Below are 22,189 nucleotides of genomic sequence, written 5' to 3' on the forward strand. Positions count from 1 at the left end.
TATAGATTCTAAACACGGATAGCTTAAGTCTCAAAATATCATTGTTCATTTCCAAAAATCTTATTTCCCATTTTTGCGAAATTGTCGTTGTTTAAAAAATTCTTAGTTCCTTTCTTTTTCTTGTAACACTTTTATTAGCCAGGTTTATTTATTTACATTAGGCGTTAAGTGACAAATCATAGGTACTTTATGAGTTCGTTCTTCTCCTCAACTATAATTCTTGTTGCCACTTATTTGCTTACTCTCAAATTTTTTTATGAAGCTTTGTTTCTTATTTATTTGGTGAGAGGCGACAACACAGGAGTTCTTATCTCAATTGAATTTAGAGAAAAAGAATCAGATGGTTTTTTTTTTTAATTTAAAGCTTGAAAAGTAAGGCTTCCTTGATTTTTTGAACACTTTAGTTCGAACCTCGTACACCTCCAAACTTAGAGTCGCGCAATGTCTTCATTGCGAAAAAGTGAATGATAAGATGAACTTAGAAAAATTTACAAAAGAGGTTTGAGATAAAGCTTACTCGCCTAAAGACTACAAGAAATATTTAGTAAGTTCATTTCGCTAGGAAGAGTTTCATTGCTAAGTGCAAGTTAGATTAATTGAGCATAAATTTCATCATGAAAGTTATCCTTGCGAAGAACAAAAGAAAGCATGAAAGGAATCCATAAATGAAACAAGCGACAAGAAAAATAAAACACAAAAACTAGAAGAGATAAGGACTTAAGAGAGAAATTTGATTAATTGAATTGAATATGCATAATACAAAAGAGCTAAAATTGAAAAGGCAAAATAATATAGAGTAAAAAACATCACCCCCAAATTTAGGTCTGTGGGTAAGGATCAGGTTCGCCAGGAGTGGAATCTGTTGGTTGAATGGGAGGGAATGGCGTCATCAGTTTGGCGCGATGACAGACTGAGGGGCACGTTATACAAATATCGCGTGATTATACTCCATTTTTGTTGCGAATTGCTTGTCTTACCGCTCTACAATTTAACGCGATTGGTTGGAGTGGGCAATCCTCAAATCGATTAATTTGTGCAGAGTATCGGAGAATTGCGAGACAGTGGAGTTAAGTTGGAAGATTATGGCTCTAACCCTTCTACTTTTGCGTTGAGCCCCGTCACAATGGTGTTAAGGTTGATGATTTTTTCTTTCATCACCACATTCTCCCGGAGCACTTCTTGAAAAGCCTCATTCATAGGCTCGGCAATTACACTTTAGAGTAAGTCGCGAAGCTCACCTTCATTCTTCTTTTGGTCTTTAATCTTAGGCTACGCTCGCCTTGCTAAACTTATCTCACCTGCATCTTTTCCGGTAGGTACGCCTTGGAAGAGTGGGTCATAAACAGTCAGCTTGATTCCAAGGTCTCGCAGTGTTTAATCAATTGTTGTAAGGTTAAGTGGCACTGTATTAGCTACCACATTTGTTTCAAACTTTATGTCGCCTTTTGAAAGATTAACTACTGAGACGTTCAAGTTGAGACATTCAGGGTTAAGTTTGATAATTGAAGTGCTGGATGGCGCATGGTTTGGCGACACAGTTTTTCATCGTGAGGGAGAGTTGTGATGAGTTTGAACTTTAAGAAGAGGTGGAAGATTTTAATGAGAGAGAGATGGAACAATAGGTATGGTGGGTGATGGATTGGGGTTGATCTTGGTAGAGAAAGCTAGGCAAGACTACGCTCGCTGGGAGAGATTGAAGATTTTGGTGGAGGTAATTTAGTTAATGGAGAAGATGATTTGGTTGGTGGATGAGGAGTAATAATTTCGTTGCAAAGAGAAGGTGGAGGTGGAATGTCATCTTAGAGATTGGAGTGAGTTGGGGAGTTCTCTTCTAAGAACCTTTTATTCTTGAGCTTTATTTGGTTTCTTCACCGAAGGTCAATATCAGGTCGGCTGTCCTTAATAGTGTCAACTTCTACCCTTGAGGTTGATTCTTTTCTTTCTAAGGGCGGTCGAGGTGGAGACTCATTAGCTTCATTATTCTCAAATTCATGAATCTTTTATTTATGTGTCTTCTGATGACCCTATTCCTCTTTATTTTAAATAAGGGATCTTATATGGTTGAGGCCTGCTAAGTTACACCTCTCACTCATGTCTATTTGTGGGTATCTTGCGAGGGTGGGAAGGTATATTAGATATAGTTTCTCCATTGTGGTTGGGAAGGGCTTGACGCCTTTGGGGTGTCTCATCCAGTCGAGAAGTACCGTATTGATGATAAAATCTAAGTTAAACACCTACTTCTTCATGATGTAGTAGAGGAGCAGCTCGTACTCAAGTGGCATCATACTATCACGCTGTGTGAGAACTATCTTTTTCTTAACAAAGAATAAGTAAATGTTGGCTTCAGTTGTTAGTTGATGTAGGTATAGCTGCAGTTTCCCAATTGACGTTTCTTCTCAATTTGCATCTGGTCAAGTGATTCCCTTCAGTACTCTCTTCATATTGCCTTCAGTAGGCTTGGTGATAATCCTCTGGCTAGAGTACTCATTCAGGTTATTGAAGAGACCTTATAATTCATTAATATCTTATGTGGTGAAAGGAACCTTCTCGCCTTCCACCGTGGCGTAGTATTCCACCGGATGGTACTTTGTCACATAAAATATATTTATGACATCCAACCTAACCTTTGTTTCTCCTCTAAAGAACTTCTCCCATCTGAATACCTTGATGGGCCCATAAAGGAAGTCAAGTAGATGACCACTAAACATGAAGAGCACCTTTTATATCTTTATCGGTTTATCTAGCTTTTGGACGCTCAGAGGCTCACTTGTTTAGACATCCTTAGGCCTGGATGTCCCCGCTTTCTTCTTGTCTATCTTTAATTGTGCGGCGTTGATGAGTCCTTATTCTTCAGGCTTTAGCCTTGGCTCCAGAGGACTCATCCTCTCTATTTCCTTATTGAACTCTTCCGCCACAACCTCCAGGTGGTCAACTCCTTGTGTCTCAGTAGCCTTATATCTGATCCCCACATTTTCAACTTACCCACTCAGGTCTGCAAGTATCTCTTTTTTCTTTTGCTTAAAGATTGGATTTCCATAAATTTAGTCTTTGACTCCGCTAAAGACTTTACATTCTTTTTCTTTTCCTTAAATGTTTGGTGGAGACGGTTGTTCTCCTCACAACCTTTTTTTCATTCTTTCTCGCTTCCTTCTCTTGTCTTCTTCTTTCTTTCATCATGCACGTTTTGTCCACATGTTCTCTTCTTCTCCTCTCGTCATCTTTTCTAATTATCTTCTTTTCACGTCTGGCCTTCTCTTCACAAGGCCCGTTCCTCCTTCTTTCTTTCTTCTGCTTTTCTCCTTTCCTCAGCTTTCTTATTTTCCCCTTCTCCCAACTCTTCAAAAAACTTCAAAACTTGACCATAGTACTTGGTTAGCACTTCGATCTCATTTGTCTCACTTGTCTCGCTCACTCCAAAATCACCTTGTCGGTGCCATGTTTCACACGCTAGTTGATCATCATCAAGCCACATTGTATGCACCTCAAGCTCCAAGTCAGTCAACCCATAATAAATGTTTTATTCATGCTTCATCCATTCATCTGCTTCAAGAATGAGGTCCTCGGTGTTAACTCTGGGTCTATGAGATTGCTCTAGATCATGTCAACAAAGTGTGAGTGGGATGAAGATTTAGTTTTTGATTTCTGGGTTTCACGTTCATGGTGTCCAGACGTTTCTCATCTTCTAATCAATGAGTATTTGGACGAACTTTCCTTTCTTGAGGCACTATCAAAACGAAGTGGCGTGATAGATTGTCTTTGTTGTTGGTCAGCCATGGAAGCTTGAAGGGTTGACGAGGAAGATCTTAATGAGCTAATAGGTTTTCAGATGAAGAGCTTGGGGTTGGGAGAGAAAGTTATACGCACAGGTTCAAGGGTTTCGTAAAAGACTCTTGAGGGATTTGGCTTTGATATTTATAGACGAGAATGTCATCATTACATGGGTCAGATCATTTGATGCACCTGACATTACAAACTAAATGCAAATCTATATGGACTACCACAAACTAAATGCAGTGACGAAGAACGACAACATTCTCTTACCTTTCATTGATCAAATGTTGGGCAGGCTTACAGGGAAGAAACTCTACTGCTTTCTTGATGGCTATTTTATTATAACCAGATTACATTTGCATCTGAAGATCAACACAAGACCATATTTGCATGTCTTTATGGTACGTTTTCATTTTGTTGCATGCCATTTGGTTTATACAACGCACCAGAGACATTGTAGAGGTGCATGATGACTATATTCTCATACTTCTCGGAGGGATCAGTTGAAATTTTTAGGAATGACTTTTTTGTTTTCGGGGACTCCTTTAAAGAATGTCTAGGCAGTTTGGAAGATGTGTTAAAGAGATGCGAAGAGACACGACTCATGCTGAACTAGGACAAGTGTCACTTCATGGTAACAAAGGAAATTGTACTTGGACACAAAATCTCCCACACAAGACTAGAAATGGATTTTGTGAAGATTGATGTGGTGAGTAAGTTGTCACTTCCTTCAGATTTAAAGCCACTGAGGAGCTTTTTGAGATATGTGGAATTCTATCGCATATTTATCAAAGAATTCCCAAATTACAGAAGTGTTGAGTAACCTGTTGTGCACTGATCAACCCTTCATTTTCGATGAAAAATGTCATCGACACTTCAGACTTTAAAAGATGGGTTTACCTTAGTGCCTATCCTCATCACCCCTGATTGGTCGCAACCATTTGAACTTATTTGTAACACAAGTGATATGGCGGTAGGGGTATGCTAGGTTAAAAGAAAGACAAAGTGATCCACCCAATATACTACGGGAGCAAAACTCTGAATGAAGTCCAAGAGAATTACACAACTATAGAGAAGGAATTGCTTGTGGTAGTATTTATGATAGAAAAGTATAGGAGCTACATTGTTGGCTCCAAAGTTACGATACATTCTGATCATTCTGCGATCAAATATTTGATAATGAAGAAGGATGCCAAGCCGCGGTTAATCAGATAGATTTTATTGCCCCAAGAGTTTGATTTAGAGATTGTATACCGCAAGGGTACTGAGAACTAGGTGGTGGATCACTTATCGCGTTTAAGTAATGAACCTTTCCAACCCGAAAAGAAAGAAATTCTAGACTACTTTCCTGATAAGCAACTATTTCGTGTTGAAGAAAATGAATCCTGGTATGCAAACATAGTCAACTATCTGGTGTGTGTAAGACATGGCTGCAAGACTTTAACATCCAGTAAAGAAAGAGATTGTTTCATGAATCCAAATTCTATAGGTGGGATATGCCTTTCCATACAAATTGGGGCCAGACTGGATATTAAAAAGATGTGTTCCTGAGTATGAAACAAAAGAGATAACTGCCAAGTGTCATGAAGCACCTTTAGAGGACACTTTGGCGGACAAAAGACAGCTACGAAGGTCTTGCAAAGTAGATATTTCCACTTTTTTTCAAGTGGCCATTTATACATCAAGTTGGTTGTGGACTATGTCTCAAAATAGGTTAAAGTCATCTTTTATTTAAAGAACGATGCAATGACAATCAGCAAATTTGTGAAAAAGAATATCTTCTCGCAATTTGGGACACCTAGAGCTCTTATCAACAATGAAGGTTCTCACTTCATCAATAGTGTCATTGCCAACCTGCTCGCGAAGTACAATATCAACCATAAAGTTGCTACCGTATACCATCCTAAAAAAAATGGTCAACGAAAGTCTCAAACTTGAAAATTAAGAAAATTTTGAAGAAAGTGGTAAATTCATCCTGCAAAGGCTACGCCAATCACCTGGATTCACGTACAAGAAAACCATTGGGATGTCCCCTAACACGTTGGTGTTTGGTAATGCTTGCCATTTACCATGAGAGTTGGAGCATAAGGCTTTATGGACGTGAAAAAAGTTAAACTTCAACAATCATACCGTAGGAAAGGCCAGGTCACTTCAGTTGCACAAGCTTCAAGAGTGGCGTTCTCAAGCATATAAGAACACCAAAATTTATAAAGAAAAGACGAGACATGGCATGACCACCACATCCATAAACACAAGTTGTAGTTTGGACAAAAAGTACTAATCTTTAACTCGTGTTTACATCTATTTTTAGGTAAACTTCATTTGTGATGGTTTGGACCATTTCTGGTCAAAGAGATCTTCCCACATGGTATTGTAGAGATCGCATCACTAGATGAGAAAAATGTGTTTAAGGTAAATAGACAAAGACTCAAGGCATACTATAAAGATGAAGATCACATCAAAATCTCCATGGACCTACCATAAAAAGCTTTTATGTACATTACCGTAAATGCATTGATCCGTTTGTAAATGTTATCACATTAAAATTTGTAATGCAAACGTATCAATTTTGTGCATCATCTTTTATCGTTTTATTTTCGTTATTTCTTTTCACTTTATTATTTCTTTGATTTCTTTTTCTTTTCTTTATTTATTTATCGCTTTCCTTTACCACTTTATTTAATGTTTTGTTTATCACTTTCTTTATTGCTTTTTAGGCAGGGTAGTTAGAATTTTTGTGCTGGAAGCAAAGGGAAGTTGTACGCGAGCAAGAAAGCATGGCCTGTTAAAAGGTATGCAACACATAATGGGACGACAAGACAATTAATATCCTGCCCAAAATTTAGTATCACTTAGAGCATTATGTATCGCATGGTGGAATTCAAAGTGTTGCATTGAATGAAACAGTCATTTCTGGCTTCAAAGGAACGTGCCTCCCACATGTAATAACGCATTTAATGCTCTAAAGCCCTAATGATTACTTGTCCATCACTCCTCGCTTATAAATATCGAAAAAAATCCTACGAAACCTTTATTTTCCTTTCAAAGCCTTGCGTATAACTTGAACTCTCTTAAATTCCTTCAAGCTTTGCCGAAAAACTTTTACCTCTCAATCATAAACTTCATCAAAATCATCAAATCCCCAACCTAAACCTATGGCTGACAAACAAAAGACCAACCTAGAAACCCTTACGTTTCCAAATTCTTAAAAAGTAAGGAGAATCATCAAACCCACCATCCACCAAAAGGCTTATCACTAGAAGACCCATCAAGCACCTTCTTCGCAGAAGCTTAAACTTGAGGGCTTTGCAAGGAAGATCACCATCAAACTCAGAACCACTAAAAACTCCTCTCTTGTTCACTCTGATAGACCGAGTTTAGAGTAATCCCAAAGATCTTTAGGGCAAACCCATAAACCCATCGCATCTGCAAGTGAATGGATGAAACAGAAGGAGGAGATCTACAAGAGGGTATGTGAAATTGGACCGCAGAGCAAGCTCATTCTATCTTCCATTCTTTCTGTTTTGAGTTTTAGGTGAGAGCTTAGAACAAAAAGAAAGAGAGTTCTTTGCTTGCCATTTTTCCCTAATCAAATAGGCAAAAATCAGAGCCAAGGAGTATGAGAAACCATACTTTGAGGCTTGACACATTTCCATTTTCTAGTTTTTTTTTTGTATTAATTTGTAAAATGCACTCCATGGCCAAAAGGCCTGAAGCTATGTTTATAATATTAATACATTTCTTCTACCACTCTCTCATTTCTCTTTTGATATCCTCCTTCAATCCATTTAATTAGTTTATGAGCAATGCAATGTGTTATTGATACTAGAGAATCAGAATGTATGTCTTGTAAGTTTTGTTTAGCTAAAGGCGGATGCTAAAGCATTGTTTATTCAAGAGAAAAGACAATCGCATTGATAGCAATCACCTAACAAGTGAGAGCACTATTTAACTAAGTGAGCGACGAAGAGATTTTAGCAATACAATCTCATCGCTAAATTCATTCTTCGAGTAAGTAGCAGAAATTTTAACGTGTGCGACAAAAGCACCGAAAGGTTACTTGTCTTAAATTAGGATAAATTATTTTCGATGCATACAAACTGATTAGATACAAATCATAGCTTAACTTTAAGTTTTTGGACTCCAAGAGGCAAGCAAGTATGGCGAAGGCGTCAAAAAGATGCTCGCTTTAATTTTGAAGTTACATCGATGCTTTGCACCGCCTCGAAATATTAATACACAATACATTGAGATTAGTTAATTAAATATTCCTTCATACCATGCCTGCACTATGAATTCACTTTCGATCAGTCCCTTACCATGATAACCTTGCACCACCAATTACACCTTAGTGTATATAAGTAGGATAAAATATATTGTCTATATTTACAATGTATAGCTTATACTGCATGAGTTTAGCTGCGTGATAGATTTAATAGGAACATTAATTCCTTGAGTTCGACCCTGAACTTACCGGGAAACCTCTCTTCATTTACACTTGGATGATAAAGATCTTGTATTACATGCATATCATGAGGAAATTAGCAATGCATAGATAGGATTTGTACCTTTTATCACATCATCCTAATCTAGTTGCCTACTAGCTCGCTCACTTAGAGCTTAAACATGACACAACCACTAACAAAAGTTGCATCCCACGATATAAAACATGCAGTGGTCTCGAAGTGAGAGTGTGACAACAACCTTTAAAAGATTGGTGCACAACAAAAAATAACAACTCAAAGATTTCAAGTTATGTTTTCACACGAGGAGGAACAAACGTATTGTATTGTTTTAAAATTATTAGATTATATGAAATATGTACTCTTTCTCTCTCACTAAAATTCTCCTTTTATTGGATTTTTTCATAGTAAAGTTTGAAAGAGAGATTTCATATAAAATGGATATCTAAAGGGAAGTATTATAAATATTATAAGCAAAAGAGATATGCTTATTGTTCTAAAATACCAAATGTCTTATCTCTCATTGCCCTAGGTGTCTTAAAATAATCCATATCTTATGCTGCATATTTTGTGTCCAAATTGTGTCACATCTTAATTGCCAAATTGCCCATAAATGTAACTTTTGTAAATTTTGTAAATATATATATATTTTTTGTGAAGTAAAAATTCAAAGATAATGTCCTATTTTCCACTTATATTTTTTTAATATTATTTATTTATGTTTAATGTTAGAATTTTTTTTCAATATTCTTTTCTTTTCGTTGTGTCCCCTTTTGCTCCTCAATTTCACAACGTTCAACTTTTTCTCTCTCTTTTTTTTTTTTTTTTTTTTTTACATTGCACCATCTAATAGAAAATTATATAACAGTCGAAAAGACCAAATCTAGAAAGTTCCACATCCAATTGAAATTAAAAAAGAGGTCTCTTTTCTCTTTTCCAACAAAACCTCATAATTGTAATTGTCTTATTGTTGGATAATAAAAGAATAGGGACAAGTCTAAAAGCAAAACAACATTAAAAAAGAATCATAAAAGTGCTGAAAATTTTTGTTTATAAAAAATGTGAAATGTGAAGTTGGTGGTGGGAAATTTAAAAGAAAAATAGGAAACAATAATTGAAAAAAGAAGAGAAGAAAAAAGGAAGGGGCAGCCAGGTTTTGTCGGCAATTTCAAAGGAACGAATAAAGAGAAGTTAATAGCTACACCATTTCCCAACAACGTGGTTTTGACTTTCTTTCTTTATTCTTTTTCTTTTCTTTATTTTTTCATTTTAATGTAAGTGAATAATAATATTACATGGGATTCAAACATTTACTATGTACTTTACAACTGAATTAGGGATGTTTATATTCTCAGCTGATTGGAATTTTTAGTTCATTTAAATACTATAAATGCTTTTTTTTCAATTCTGATGTTTTTTATCTTTTATTTATTATTTTTTTTAAAAAAATGTATGGTATACATGGGACGGGGGAATTAAACCCGAACCTCTTGTCCTTGGATATATAAAGATGTCAATTGAGCTAAGTGTATGTTGGCATTTATTTTTAGTTCACTCAAACTATCTATTAAAATCGAAAAAAAAATCTAAATTACATTTGATATTGGTTTGTTTTTTTCCGATATTTATCAATTTAGCATTGTTTAGACCAATAATTCTAAAGAACAAAGTCAAATTGGAGGTTTTGTTTAGGTCAAAATTTAGTCTAATTAGATTAGATTGATAGGTATTTACGATCGTTAAGTTTATAATTTGGCATTGAAACTCTAATCATTGTTTCTATTAACTTTTTAAATATTTAAATTTTAATAATTGATTTGGATTAAGTTTCTAAGTATTTAAATAAGTTTTTAAAAGTGAAAAAATTAGTAATGGTAAACACTTCAAAAGTCAAGTCAAGTGAACAAAAGCTTAACTCCTGATGTAAGTGTATATTAAGGACTAAGAAGTCCTCGATTTGAATCACCCTATTTCGGTTTGTACTAAAAAAAGGTAGAGTTTTAATTGTTATAAATTAATGCATTAGGATTAATTGTTATATAATCAATCCCAAACTGAAATTGAGAAAAGAAAATAATGTTCAATGTTGAACAAACGTCAACAGGAGGATAAAAGTAAATTGAAAATATCATTAATAATTGTGAGAACAAACGAGAGAGATTATTGGCCAAAATAAGAAGGGAATGTTTTATATAAATATAACAAACTACTAAAATATTTACGGATGTGTAATAAAGTACATAAATTTAGCTATTTTTAAATATTTCAAGTTTACCTTTTCATCTTTTTCTCTTTTTCGTTGCGATTTCTCTTTTATTTTTCTTTTTTTCACTGTGATTTCTTTCTATCGTCTCCCCTCGTTGTGATTTCTCTTATCGGATCGTGTATAAAGAATCTTGAAAAAATCGTTTAGATTGAAGTAACCACATCTAAACAATCTTGTAAAAAAAATAAACAAACAATATTGTAAAAAAAAATAAACAAACAATCTTGTAAAAAAAATAAATGATCGTATACCAAAACAATTAAAAAAATTGTTTGGCCAAAAATCGTGTACCAAACAATCTTGAAAAAATAAACAAACAATTGTGTAAACAAATCTAAAGGATCGTGTACCAAAAAAAATCTTTAAAAATTTCGTTTAGCTAAATCTAAACGATTGTGTAGTCAAATCTAAACGATCGTGTAACCAAATCTAAACGATCGACTATCCAAATTAAACGATAAAATTAAAAAAATAAATTGCGATTTGAATATCTAAATTTAAATGATCAAATCCAATAGCCAAATCTTACCAAATATAGCTTTTTTTTTTTTGTGTATTTTTTAATGTAGGCTTCTATACCGTTTACATATTTTGCTTATATTTTTTAAAAGATCCCAAACAATAAATTGGTCAAAAAAATTACAAAAATAAATTAATTTAAACTTCGGTTATTCATGAAAATAGGTTTGTGGAAGTCTATGTGCTAAAATCTTTCAAAAAGAAAAAGAAAATAAAAGTCAAATGGGGCCAAATATTAGTCTATAAAAGTCGCCCATTCACTCAAACTTTCATCTTCATTCTTGGAAGGAATTTCTTTGTCTATTTTTTTTTTTTTCTTTTTCCCTTCTTTCAAGAAATTAATCGGTGCTTGTGAATGACTAATTTTTCTCAATTGTTTTGACGTTTTAATTTTTTTCAATAAGAGAAAGTAAAAGGGCCAATATGATTATTGGTTTCTTCTTCAATAAAGGTTTCATCAAAGGAGAGAAAAATATAAGACTTCAATGGAGGTCTTCATGGTTGGGATATTTCCTAAAAAGGGTAGATAAGATCATCTTTCATAAGAGATTCATGATTACAAAACCAATCTATACCAAATTCTTCTTTGAAATCTGACATTGAACAACAAAAAAAAAAACAAAAGATGAACAAGTGCCAAAGAGCCACATGGTTGAAGACTTATAAATAAAGATGAATAATTACAGACTCACCCCCTGTGAAACTCACCAACCTTATTCCCTGGATACATTTGCCAACCATCGCAACAACTCACTATGAAAATAAACTCAGAAATTCAAAGGGAATACAAATTTGCTAGTGACCGACCTGATCACAACATGGCGTTGCCATATTTACACACAATCCTGCAGCACGTCCTCGAAGCATTTTCCTCATCATCTGGAATAGTTTACACATCAATTATGTGATTTAGGTTTTGCAGATTTTGTGTCATTTGATCTGGAAATTGACTTCGGTTTATCGTTGATTGACTTCGTCATTGTCACTTTGCCAGTGGAATTTCTCGCTGTTTGGTTTTGACCACCGGGATCTGCAATTATCAAGAGGTTGTTTAAGTCATAAATAGATTAAGAACAATGAAAGAAAACAATAAATAAAAACAGGTCCCTACAAGAGAACGGATAAGCTTTAATTTTCATGAACTCATTGGGGGGTTGGAAATAAGAAAAATATTCTGTATTAGTATATCATGTATCGATTTGTGTTTGTCATCCTTGAGTAGGCCATACTAATCTTCTCTGTATCATTCCAACTGTATGGGCATATGTTTCAAGTTACAAAGCCTATTCCAATCTATAAACTTTCGTGCTTACTCCACAGTGGTTCCCATACCTATTTTTATCTATTCTAGCCTATCAACTAAGCACAAAACCATTTGTCATAGCTATTATTTTCTTTAAATAAATTATCCCACAGAAACCTAAAGTGAACATATTTTTTGTTTATTTACTGATCAGTAGATGTCTGTATAGACTCATTATTTGAAGTTATTTGTAGTAAATTTCATATCGAGTTTCTACACAAATTTGGACCTTGTTAGGTGTAGGGTTAATGCAGTTTAAAAGCAAAACTAATATCCTATTGCTACATTGATTAAGGCGCTAGAATCTATCGGATTTATGGTAGAGAATTGGTGGCTATGGATCTACCACTGGTATCCATTTATTTTTGGGAAGCAGTTTTTGGTAAAAACAAACTATTTCTCCTTAAAAAATGTAAGGCTGGTAGGATGCTCTAATGTAGATTAGCAAACTGCTAGGACATGGCTTTGGTAAGCACTATAAGTTTGGTGTGGAGGAACCAAGTAGTGCAGGTCTTATTTGCAGATTGATCCCCCCAAGGTCATCTCCCTTTTCTATACTGTCTTAACGATTTATCCCAACAAGTGGAAGCGAATGATCTACTCTTGGAAACTGAGTGGACCACATAGACAAGTGCAAACATGGTTGAAGCAAACCCACCTCAAGTCTGACACAAACTCGACATCCCATGAGAAGCAAATAATCTATTGTCAACCATAAATTCACCGACCAGCCAGTCACCTATCAAAAATTTTAAACTAGGAGGGGATGTTCTGACATTCAAAGGACATAGTTGGCAGAGTCTAAAGAGGATTGGTTCAAAAAAACAAGTTCTCATCAAAGAGTATCATAGCAGTTCAAATAGGGGTATCATGATGGAGCTCTTCAGATTTGTAGGTCAGTAAGAAATGAGAATGAAAAGAGACATTGTTGAACCAGGTTGACCATGATGGAAATTGCCAATGGTAACCATAATATAGCTTTCTATGAAAAATCTTTCAACCAAAGCAAACTATTTGAAAATTAGTAACAATTTAATAATCTAAAAAGAAAAAAGAATGAAGGTTTTGAGACTAAACAAGGATTAAAACGTATATCTTAATAATAAACCCCACTGCTTCATACTTTTTGGACAAAGGTTGCTAACTACTAGCATGTCCCTCTATAATTCCTCTTTCCAGCCAAAAAACTAACACTATCTACTATGCATACAAAAGAATACAAGGGCATACAAAAGACTCCTCAAAAAACAGGATACAACTATCTAGAATGTTCTCTAAAGAATAGTTACAAAAAGTCTTTGAAGTCCAACTCCAAATAGAGAAATAAAACTTCACCAAGGAGGATCGCACATCATTATCTAATATGTGCATGCATTAAATGACTGTTGGGTATGGTTGTTTGAGGATTCTGGCACAATAGATAACCATCGGAAACGCTTTGGAGGACATAATAATAATATCAAATATCACATAGCAGACACAAACATGCGTAGAGAATGCCAGACTGGGAGTAGAAAAGAGTTAGCAAACTCACCATTATTAGGCAAGGATAATCGCTTCTTTGCATTTTTTACCAATGGTGTGGATCTCTCTTTCGGATTGCTATGTGATCTTAAACCAGTATCCACTTTTGGTTTGACGTCTTCAAATGGCCTCTCAGGTGCCAGTTTGTGCTTGAGCTTTTGAACCTGTGCACTGGATATTTCTATAGTGCCAGCTGACTTAGTGGAGGATGATGAACCACATCCATCAGAATGCGAGGCAGCAGTTTTCTGGCTTGAGAGGTTTGATTGGTCAGTTACTAAGTTTGTCTTCTTGCCAGTAGTTTTTAAATGAGACTTAGTGTTACTTTTGCCCTCAGATGATCCATTCTCACGAATCATCACTCCATCTCTCAGATTGATATCAAGAAAGCGGTTTTCCCACGGACGAACAGCCATCCATCTTTCCAACCAGTTCCAACCCCAGCTGCTTTTATCTGGTTCAAACTGAGAGAGGGCAGCCTGCTGTCTCGATCCTGCTTGCCACTGAAGGTGAGAGAATTAATCAGAGGTTACATCGAACATTAAGTTTGAAGTAAATTTTGAAAAATCAGGTTAGCATAAAACTTGGAGAGATCAAAACTTATACTATGATTGAGTATCCAAATTCAAACCATCAATGAACCTGAGAATTTATATTTCCAGTGCAACTGGATTTTTTTAATTGAAGAGAGAACTTTGCCTCATTCAAGCACCAAATCATAGAGATGAAACAAAGTTACTGAGCATAAATTTTTTCCAACTTCGAATATGTCTGTTACTATCCTTTGAGCAAGGAAGTATTAGATAAACATTAATTTGTTTCCATTTTCTTGTAAAAGGAAAACAAATTAACAGCTATACTCTATAGAATGGAACCAAAATATTAAAGAGGATGCTAGAATAAAAGAAGTTAGAGAGGTAAAGAGGATCCTCCAGTAGAGAGAGAGAGAGAGCTTCGTTAACTTTCCTATGTTTTTTGTTCCACTTTTCTGACTTTTAACAACTGAGAATACAGAAAAATAAAGCGTGTGAAAGATAACTAACCATGCGGAAGACATTGAGGGATCACTACGTTGGGCAACAGGGACACGGTCTTCCATCATAGGAAATTTTAAAGGTTAAAATACTCATTTATACGTTCGTACAACCACCCAACAAAAGATTAGTGCAGAATTTGTTAACAGGCTAACAGCACAAGATAGGTTGGAATCTCAATTACAGAAAAAACCTTGATGATAGAGAGAGATTTTAAAAAAAAAAAAAAAAAAAAAAAAAAAAAAAAAAAAAAGAAACAATGAGAGAGAGATAGAGGGGAGAGAGATAGAGGGGAGAGATGGATGGAGGCAGCTTTAAGCCTTTGAAGACTAGCATTTTTTACTCCAGGTCACAGAAGGGCTACAATCCAAGAGAGTGGAAACTTCAAGACAGATTCTTCAGCTATCTTGCCTCAGATGAACGACATTATTGGCATTATTACAGTCTATTCCCCATTTATTTCCCCATATGAAACAGAAACTTTTAAACCTTCAACTTATCTTGGTGAGCATCCAAAGATGTCTGCAATTTCTTGAGTAAAGATAAAAAAGCTAATTTGTGAAACCTCTTTATTTTATCAACTTTTGTAAAGATAAAATTTAAGAAGCTATAATGCCTGCCGTGATAGATCTAGGTAGAACAGCACTTCGCTGTTAACTTAAGTTTTGATATAATTTGATTTCTTTAGCTGATCAAACTCTTAATCAAAGTCGAGGAATACAAAAAGAGCAAAAGGCAGGGTACGGAATTATTCTTTTCTTCAGAGAGGGTAAGAGATCTAAATTTCATTCAATGTAACAAGTTTCTTTTGCAAAGAAACCAGACTTTCACCAAGGACGAAAGATTAAAAAGGACAATATTTCCCATTGTAACAATAAGTTGGAAATGAAATCAAAATATAGAGCAGAAGAGAGGGATGAAATTGTTCTACCTGATGAGCCAGAGCATATGCCATGGCTCTCTCACGCTTAGCTGCAGCCTCCTGCCTTTTCAATAATTTTGCTTGAATGTCTTCAACAGATCCAACGCTGTCGCACCAACCTTCCTGTATCATAAGCACAGTCATTAAGAGTCTCACCAAAACCATTGAACAATCAGTTATAAAATCTGCAAGCAGTGGAATATTTGGAGTTATTTTTTTCTTTGACAATATATGGGATGGGGAAGGGAAATCGGTTGCAACATAAGCCATGTCATGAAACAGTAGATAAAGTGTTATAGCCTCTATAATGAATTATATCCTTGCTGCTACCAATTTATTAATTCTTGTAAATACAGGCTCTTTTTTAGAAGGTACAGATTTCTATTCGACCATATTCCCCATGTTTCCGTGTGCATGTGCTCTCCCAAACAAACTGAATCAACTAACTGGTAACAGTTGTTCAACATTGTCGTCAGATTCAGACTCAGTTTTTTCAGACATACAAATATTTCAAAATGACTAAATGGTATATTAACGTTATCAACTCAATTCAAACATAACAATGTCAAGTTCAACATAACAACAAACATATCATTCCATATACTTGTTTCTCAATTCCAACGATGATTCTACGTACATGGCCATTCACATAACATATCAGTTTTATAAAACTAAAAAGAAATACTAATATCAAATATCAAAATGGAGACATGGTAGAAGCATTCAAAGGTGATCGTCCTGTTATATTCATTTTTGAGGTCCAAGACATGCAAATTTTCAATATTGCATTGGATAGAAGTCAATTCATCTCAATTTATGATTAGAACAAAAGTGGAATGACTGTTTAAAAATGATCCAGGCCAACTTAAAAATGAAAACAGTTTGAAATGCACATACAAGTATATAATGTTATGTAGTTGTAATCTTACAAAATGTTGCTTATTTCTTACTTCAATTTCTCGAACTCGAGCCTGGTTTTCAAGTTGCTGTTGAAGTTTTTGTTGTGCAGTTTCACTTTCCAATGCAATACGTACACGCCTTGCTCGAACACGAGCCTGTACTCTCACTAAAGCTTGCATACACCGTAGAGTTATAGCAGCTTGTTTTCTGACAGCATGACCCCTGACAAGAGCTTGAAGTCTAACCAATCCTTTGAGAGCTCGGAGAGCTCTTCTAGCCTGAAAGATATTAAAAAGAATGTTAACGTAAAAGAGTTAATAGGTGGTATTTCTCACAGGTGTATCACTGTCACATACAACAATTAAAGTTACAAATTGCCAACTGAGAGAACATAAGATTTACATACCATAATCAAGCATAAGAAAAGGCATGCATCTACAAATTATAAGGAGCAATCAGCAATCCTAATTACCAAAGCATTTCTTTTTTCTGGTAACCAGAAGAAATGTAGCTCTAATGGGAAGGTGTCTGTCTGGTGCTCAAAATAAGGACCACAAGATAGTAGATATTTAGGATCACTGTATAACACATATTCCACACTTCATAGACCACAAACCATAAGAGGGAAAGGGAGGGACTCGTTTGACAATCAGACTTAATTATAATCGATGATTGGACAATACCAAGGAAACTACAGTATTTTTAAAAAATATGAAATCAATCAAGAACCAACCACTATGTCCCACGATCCAACTAAATATACAAACATATACAGAAATACAAGTTGCCCATCTTCATCCATAACATGCTCATTGATTATTTTTAAATGAACTCTCCTATTTCTCTTCTCTTCATATTGCCTCAGTATAAAGTAAGAGAGGCTTGAGATAGGTAAAAAAAGAAATGTTCACTCCAGGCAAAATGGAAACGATCCCAAACTATAGAGGCAAAATTTGGGCACCACTCATCTTAACCTCTCTGCTCAACAACTATAGTTTAATATTTAAATACAATTTGGCCAAAATAGGTCTAGATTTCTATCTGAAACTGAGAAATTGATACTTTGAGATTGAGATTGAATGAAAATTTTAATTATTTAATTACGAAGAAACTTTTATTAAATTAATCGAAGAAAATACAGCCAAAATTAGGTAAAACACAAATAAAATACTGGTATCAATACCAGAAATCCTCGAAACATTGTTTGGATGCGTATAGCAGCCTGTTCCTCTATATCAATCTGTCGACTATGTAATGCATCATAAGTTTGAAATGGATCAGAAGGAATAGAAGCAGCTTCTGACTTTGAAAGAGCATTGGACTCTTCAACAAATGGGGTAAAGTTTGAATTAAACTCATGCTGAAGTTTATCGGCATCAATATCAACAGAATGTTTTCTCCGATGCCAAAACTTGTTGGTGACTGTCCTCTGTATGATTGAAGAAAATGCAAAAAGAGGGCATTAAAATGTTGGCATACAGTGAATAGCATAGTTTCATGCTCATCATAGAGAAAAGAGACTGAGTATACAATTAGTTGGCAAGAAAAAAATAACAAAGGAATTGAAGATCCAGCCATTTTTCAGCGAAAAATAACTAGTGTACAAGAGCAATATAATAAACGTAACGTATTTAACACCATCTAGTCACACCTTGAAATTTCTAACAGTAATTAAGGGATACAATAGTAGAAATTGGAAAAAAAGTTCCAATCCCAAGTCACTAGCATGAAGTTTGAAATCCTCACAAAATCAATGGTAATGTCGGCTAGCTGATTATAGAAGCAGAATTTGCAAGAAATAAACAATCACACAAGGATGGTGGTAAATAGAAAGTTAGAAGACATATTTTTAACCAAGCAACTGAGCTTCAAAGAACTTTTTTATGTGAATTAACTATCAAGTGAGAAATAAATATGCCAATAAGTATGTTTCACAAGCTTAACTTTCTTAATATGAAGTTAGTTACAACAAAAGGGGTAAATATTAGCAGATGGGTTGCTCCTATACCAGTCGAACTTTTTCTTTATTTTTATTTTTCTGAAAAGAATTGCACGCAAACTTCGTCTAAAAGGAAATTGGTTTCAAAGTAATTACCCATGTCTCAAACAAGGGTTAAAGGTCTAAAGTTTAGGTATCAATTAGCTTCACTTCACACAATAAATTATTCAATTCGAAGTTACAAGTACAAGTATCTCTCTCAAGCCTGTCAACCAAAAAATAATGTTATAGAAACTAATGTTGAACATTGATGGGAAGGGTATAGAATATAGATACCGCATTTTCGTCATGTTCTGATGACTGAGATTTTTCCGACTTCTTTGAACCAACTAATGCTTTGAACCATTTTCCAGAAACACCCATGGCGTATTCAACAGTATTGAGAACAGACCAACAGCTAGAAACTGTGCTTCAAAGAGAACGTGCCACGAAGAAAATCAGAAAGAAAAATAATTTGTTCAAATATGAATAATTTCACTAAAAGGAAAGATATTTTTTGAAAAAAAAAATCCAACAAGCAGACTAAAAAAATATAGCCAAGGTGCATTAGGCGAGTTGTGATTGTCAAATTTCTGGAATAGAATTGAAGAATTTTTGTGCCAAGTGTACAAATGGAAATAGCAGCAAGCAAAGAAGAACAATCGTGAGATTCAATATTGTCGACATTTATCTGTGCACTCCTCTCCACAATGACCAAATAAATTTTATTTTTTTTTTTTAAAAGGAAAGTTTTAAAGCTAATGTGAAAAGGCACCTAACCTCAAGTCAACAATTTAGAGTCGCCTGCCTTGACTACAGAATCAAATAAGTTTTCCAGGCAGTTAATTGAGTTCATTTTAGTTGGACCGTGATTTTGAACTCTCCTGATTTGTTGCAACCTACAGACAACAGAGATGAAATTCATCATTACTTCACAGATGGCAAAAAAAAATCAAATTGCTAAACGTCCAGCTAACTGCAAACATGGGAACATAAAAATTACAATCTGAAAGTGGCAAAAAGCACACCACGGTCCATATCTAGACCAAGAAAAACAAATAAGATCACCTGAATTACAGAAACTTCAACCTCCATCCTCTAAAGAGAAAAAACTCATCATATTATGAATTAAATGCAAAGGGACAGCAGTCACGCACCATGACACAATACAAGTACAAAAGGGAATTCCCATATCATCAAATTGTATCCTCCAATTTGTACGTCCAACTCATAGTGAAGAGCAAGGATATCAGGTACACACAAGAAGAACACTTAGAAATGGCAAACTTCATAGACATGCATCAATGGTGAACTTCAAAGAACGACACAGAGGCCTGGGTTGTTTCTAAAGAACATAGATAAGAATGCAGAACAAATAAAGAAACTCCCAGTAGACTTGAGAACACATATAACTCTACAACAGAAACCCCGTGGGAAAATCCCCAAATGCAGCTTACATCTTCACAATTTAACTAGCTAAATTGAACATCAAACAGTATAAAACACCACACCCGCAATCGAACATCAACAGAGTAGATACAAAAACCCAGAACATAACTTACAGTTTCAAAAAGTTCAAGAAATGCAAGTACCAAAACCAACAATACCCTCTTAGAAACGAACAAAAATAGGAGCAAAACCCAAGTTTAAGCAGCAGAAACAGCATAGTAACCAAAATAGAGTAGATCCACGCAAATTGAAGTCCAACTAAAGCAAATTCAACCAAGAACTCAGCTCATAGTAAATTGAAGAAAGTCGAAGAGCAAGAAAGTCAATGAGGGAAGTGGAGGAGGGAAGGGCAAAGATACCTTAAGAGCCGTCTGATCCATCAATAAGTCAAAATTAGTCAACCCCAACTCAATTCAATCATTTGGGTCACCATAAAATTTCAATATGGTTGAAGATTTCTCTCAGTAGACTCAATCTATCCACCACCCATCATCTGTTTCAGCAAAACGAGGTCCATCATCTTCAACCTGATAAAAAGAAATGAGCCAGTGAGAAGGACAATGTGAAAATAATTTTTAAGAAAAAAAACCGCTGGGGGAAATTTGAGAACTGCAAGGAACGACGACGTTTTGAGTGGAGAGAGAAAATCAGCATTGATCAATTGAAATCCATTGGAGTGAGAGGCCACGCCTGGGCTTCATGATTGGACGCACGTTAGAACAAAAGTGTTGTCCTTTTTAGTTTTTTATTACCCCCAACCGATTCCTTCATTCTTGTTTTAATTGAAGTTTATTCTTTCTTAGTTCATTTAGTTAATATAATAATAAACTTTAAATAGAGTTCTATATAAAAATAAATGGGAGAATTTAATACTTAGAAATTAGGAGTCTTTTCAAAAATATAACAAACCGGTAAAATATACATGATAAAATATACACGATAAAGACTCGGTTGGGAGTATACTATATAAAATAATTCCAAAAAACAGAAAAAGTCTAAAGGCCCACCATGTAAAATACTAAAAATGCCTCGTCAACGATACCCGCATAATATAGTTGCGATCGTTTAGATTTGGTTATTGTTTGGTAGCCTACAATTTAATTTTATTACAAGATCATTTAATTTTTTTCAAATTTTGGTATACGATTTTTTAATTTCATATCTTAGATTTCGATAATTTCTTTTTTTTACATGATCGTTTACGTTTTTTACAAAATCGTTTACATTTGACTACTCTAATTTAAATGATTTTTTTGCAAGATTCTTTATACACGATTTTTTTTTTACACGATCGTTTACTTTTTTTACATGATCATTTACATTTGGCTACTTCAATCTAAATGATTTTTTTTTCCAAAATTCTTTATACACGATTTTTTAGATTTTGTTATTTTTTGTATACGGTCATTTAGATTTGGTTATCCAAATTTAAATCACATAAAAAAAGAAAAATATAAAAGACGTTAGAAAGAAATCACAACGAAAAAAAAGAAGAAATACAATAAAAAGATTAAACGATGTAAAAAAATCAGAAAAGAAGAAAAACGATGGAAAGAAATCGCAGGAGTAAGAGGATGAAAGAGATGAAAGAAATTGCGACAAGGAGAAGAAAGATGGAAGGACAAACCTAAAATATTTAAAAAATGACCAAATTTATGGGGTTTGTTGCACGTGCCATAAATAGTTTAGTGTTTTGTTACATTTACGAAAGTTTCCTTAAAAATTAATTACTTTAAAAATATTTTATGTATATTTTTAAAATAACTCATTTTTTATCACTTTAAAAAATTAAATACTGCAAAAAGAACCAAAATTTCTATATTTATTTATAAAATATAGAAAATGTTCAATTTTATCATTGGTGATATTTATAGACGAATTAATAGAAGTATATTGGTGTTTCATTGATAAAATTTGAAATTTTACTATATTTTCAACAATTTTTTTCATTTATGATACTTCTTTCTTTACAAATATAAGATTATTTTAATTGTATGAAAAACGCATTTAAAAATAAAATTTTAAATATTTAATTTATTTTGAGTAATTAAAGACGATTT

General features: G+C 34.3%; 1 protein-coding gene and 1 non-coding gene across 6 annotated transcripts; both read right to left on the reverse strand.

The window, feature by feature from the left end:
- Positions 1 to 11,528: 11,528 nt before the first annotated feature.
- On the reverse strand, positions 11,529 to 20,799 carry LOC103487182 (protein IQ-DOMAIN 5). Of its 5 annotated transcripts, none has more exons than XM_051081645.1 (8): positions 20,489 to 20,799; positions 19,456 to 19,579; positions 18,978 to 19,098; positions 17,886 to 18,131; positions 16,753 to 16,980; positions 15,812 to 15,925; positions 13,857 to 14,349; positions 11,529 to 12,049 (listed from the first exon to the last, which is right to left on the reverse strand). In XM_051081645.1, the coding sequence occupies exons 3-8, from the start codon at positions 19,062 to 19,064 to the stop codon at positions 11,916 to 11,918; spliced, it is 1,302 nt and encodes a 433-aa protein (XP_050937602.1). In that variant the 5' UTR covers positions 19,065 to 19,098; positions 19,456 to 19,579; positions 20,489 to 20,799; the 3' UTR covers positions 11,529 to 11,915. The 5 variants fall into 5 exon arrangements, with proteins under 5 accessions (XP_050937602.1, XP_008443629.2, XP_050937603.1 ...); XM_008445407.3 differs by having other exon boundaries at positions 18,978 to 19,105; positions 19,461 to 19,579; positions 20,489 to 20,724; XM_051081646.1 differs by lacking the exon at positions 20,489 to 20,799 and adding an exon at positions 20,243 to 20,443.
- On the reverse strand, positions 12,196 to 12,300 carry LOC127148333 (U6 spliceosomal RNA). Its single transcript, XR_007819209.1, has one exon. It is a non-coding gene; the product is annotated as a U6 spliceosomal RNA (small nuclear RNA).
- Positions 20,800 to 22,189: the final 1,390 nt, after the last annotated feature.

This window comes from Cucumis melo, chromosome 2 (genome assembly GCF_025177605.1).
Source record: "Cucumis melo cultivar AY chromosome 2, USDA_Cmelo_AY_1.0, whole genome shotgun sequence".
NCBI classification, from domain to species: domain Eukaryota; kingdom Viridiplantae; phylum Streptophyta; class Magnoliopsida; order Cucurbitales; family Cucurbitaceae; genus Cucumis; species Cucumis melo.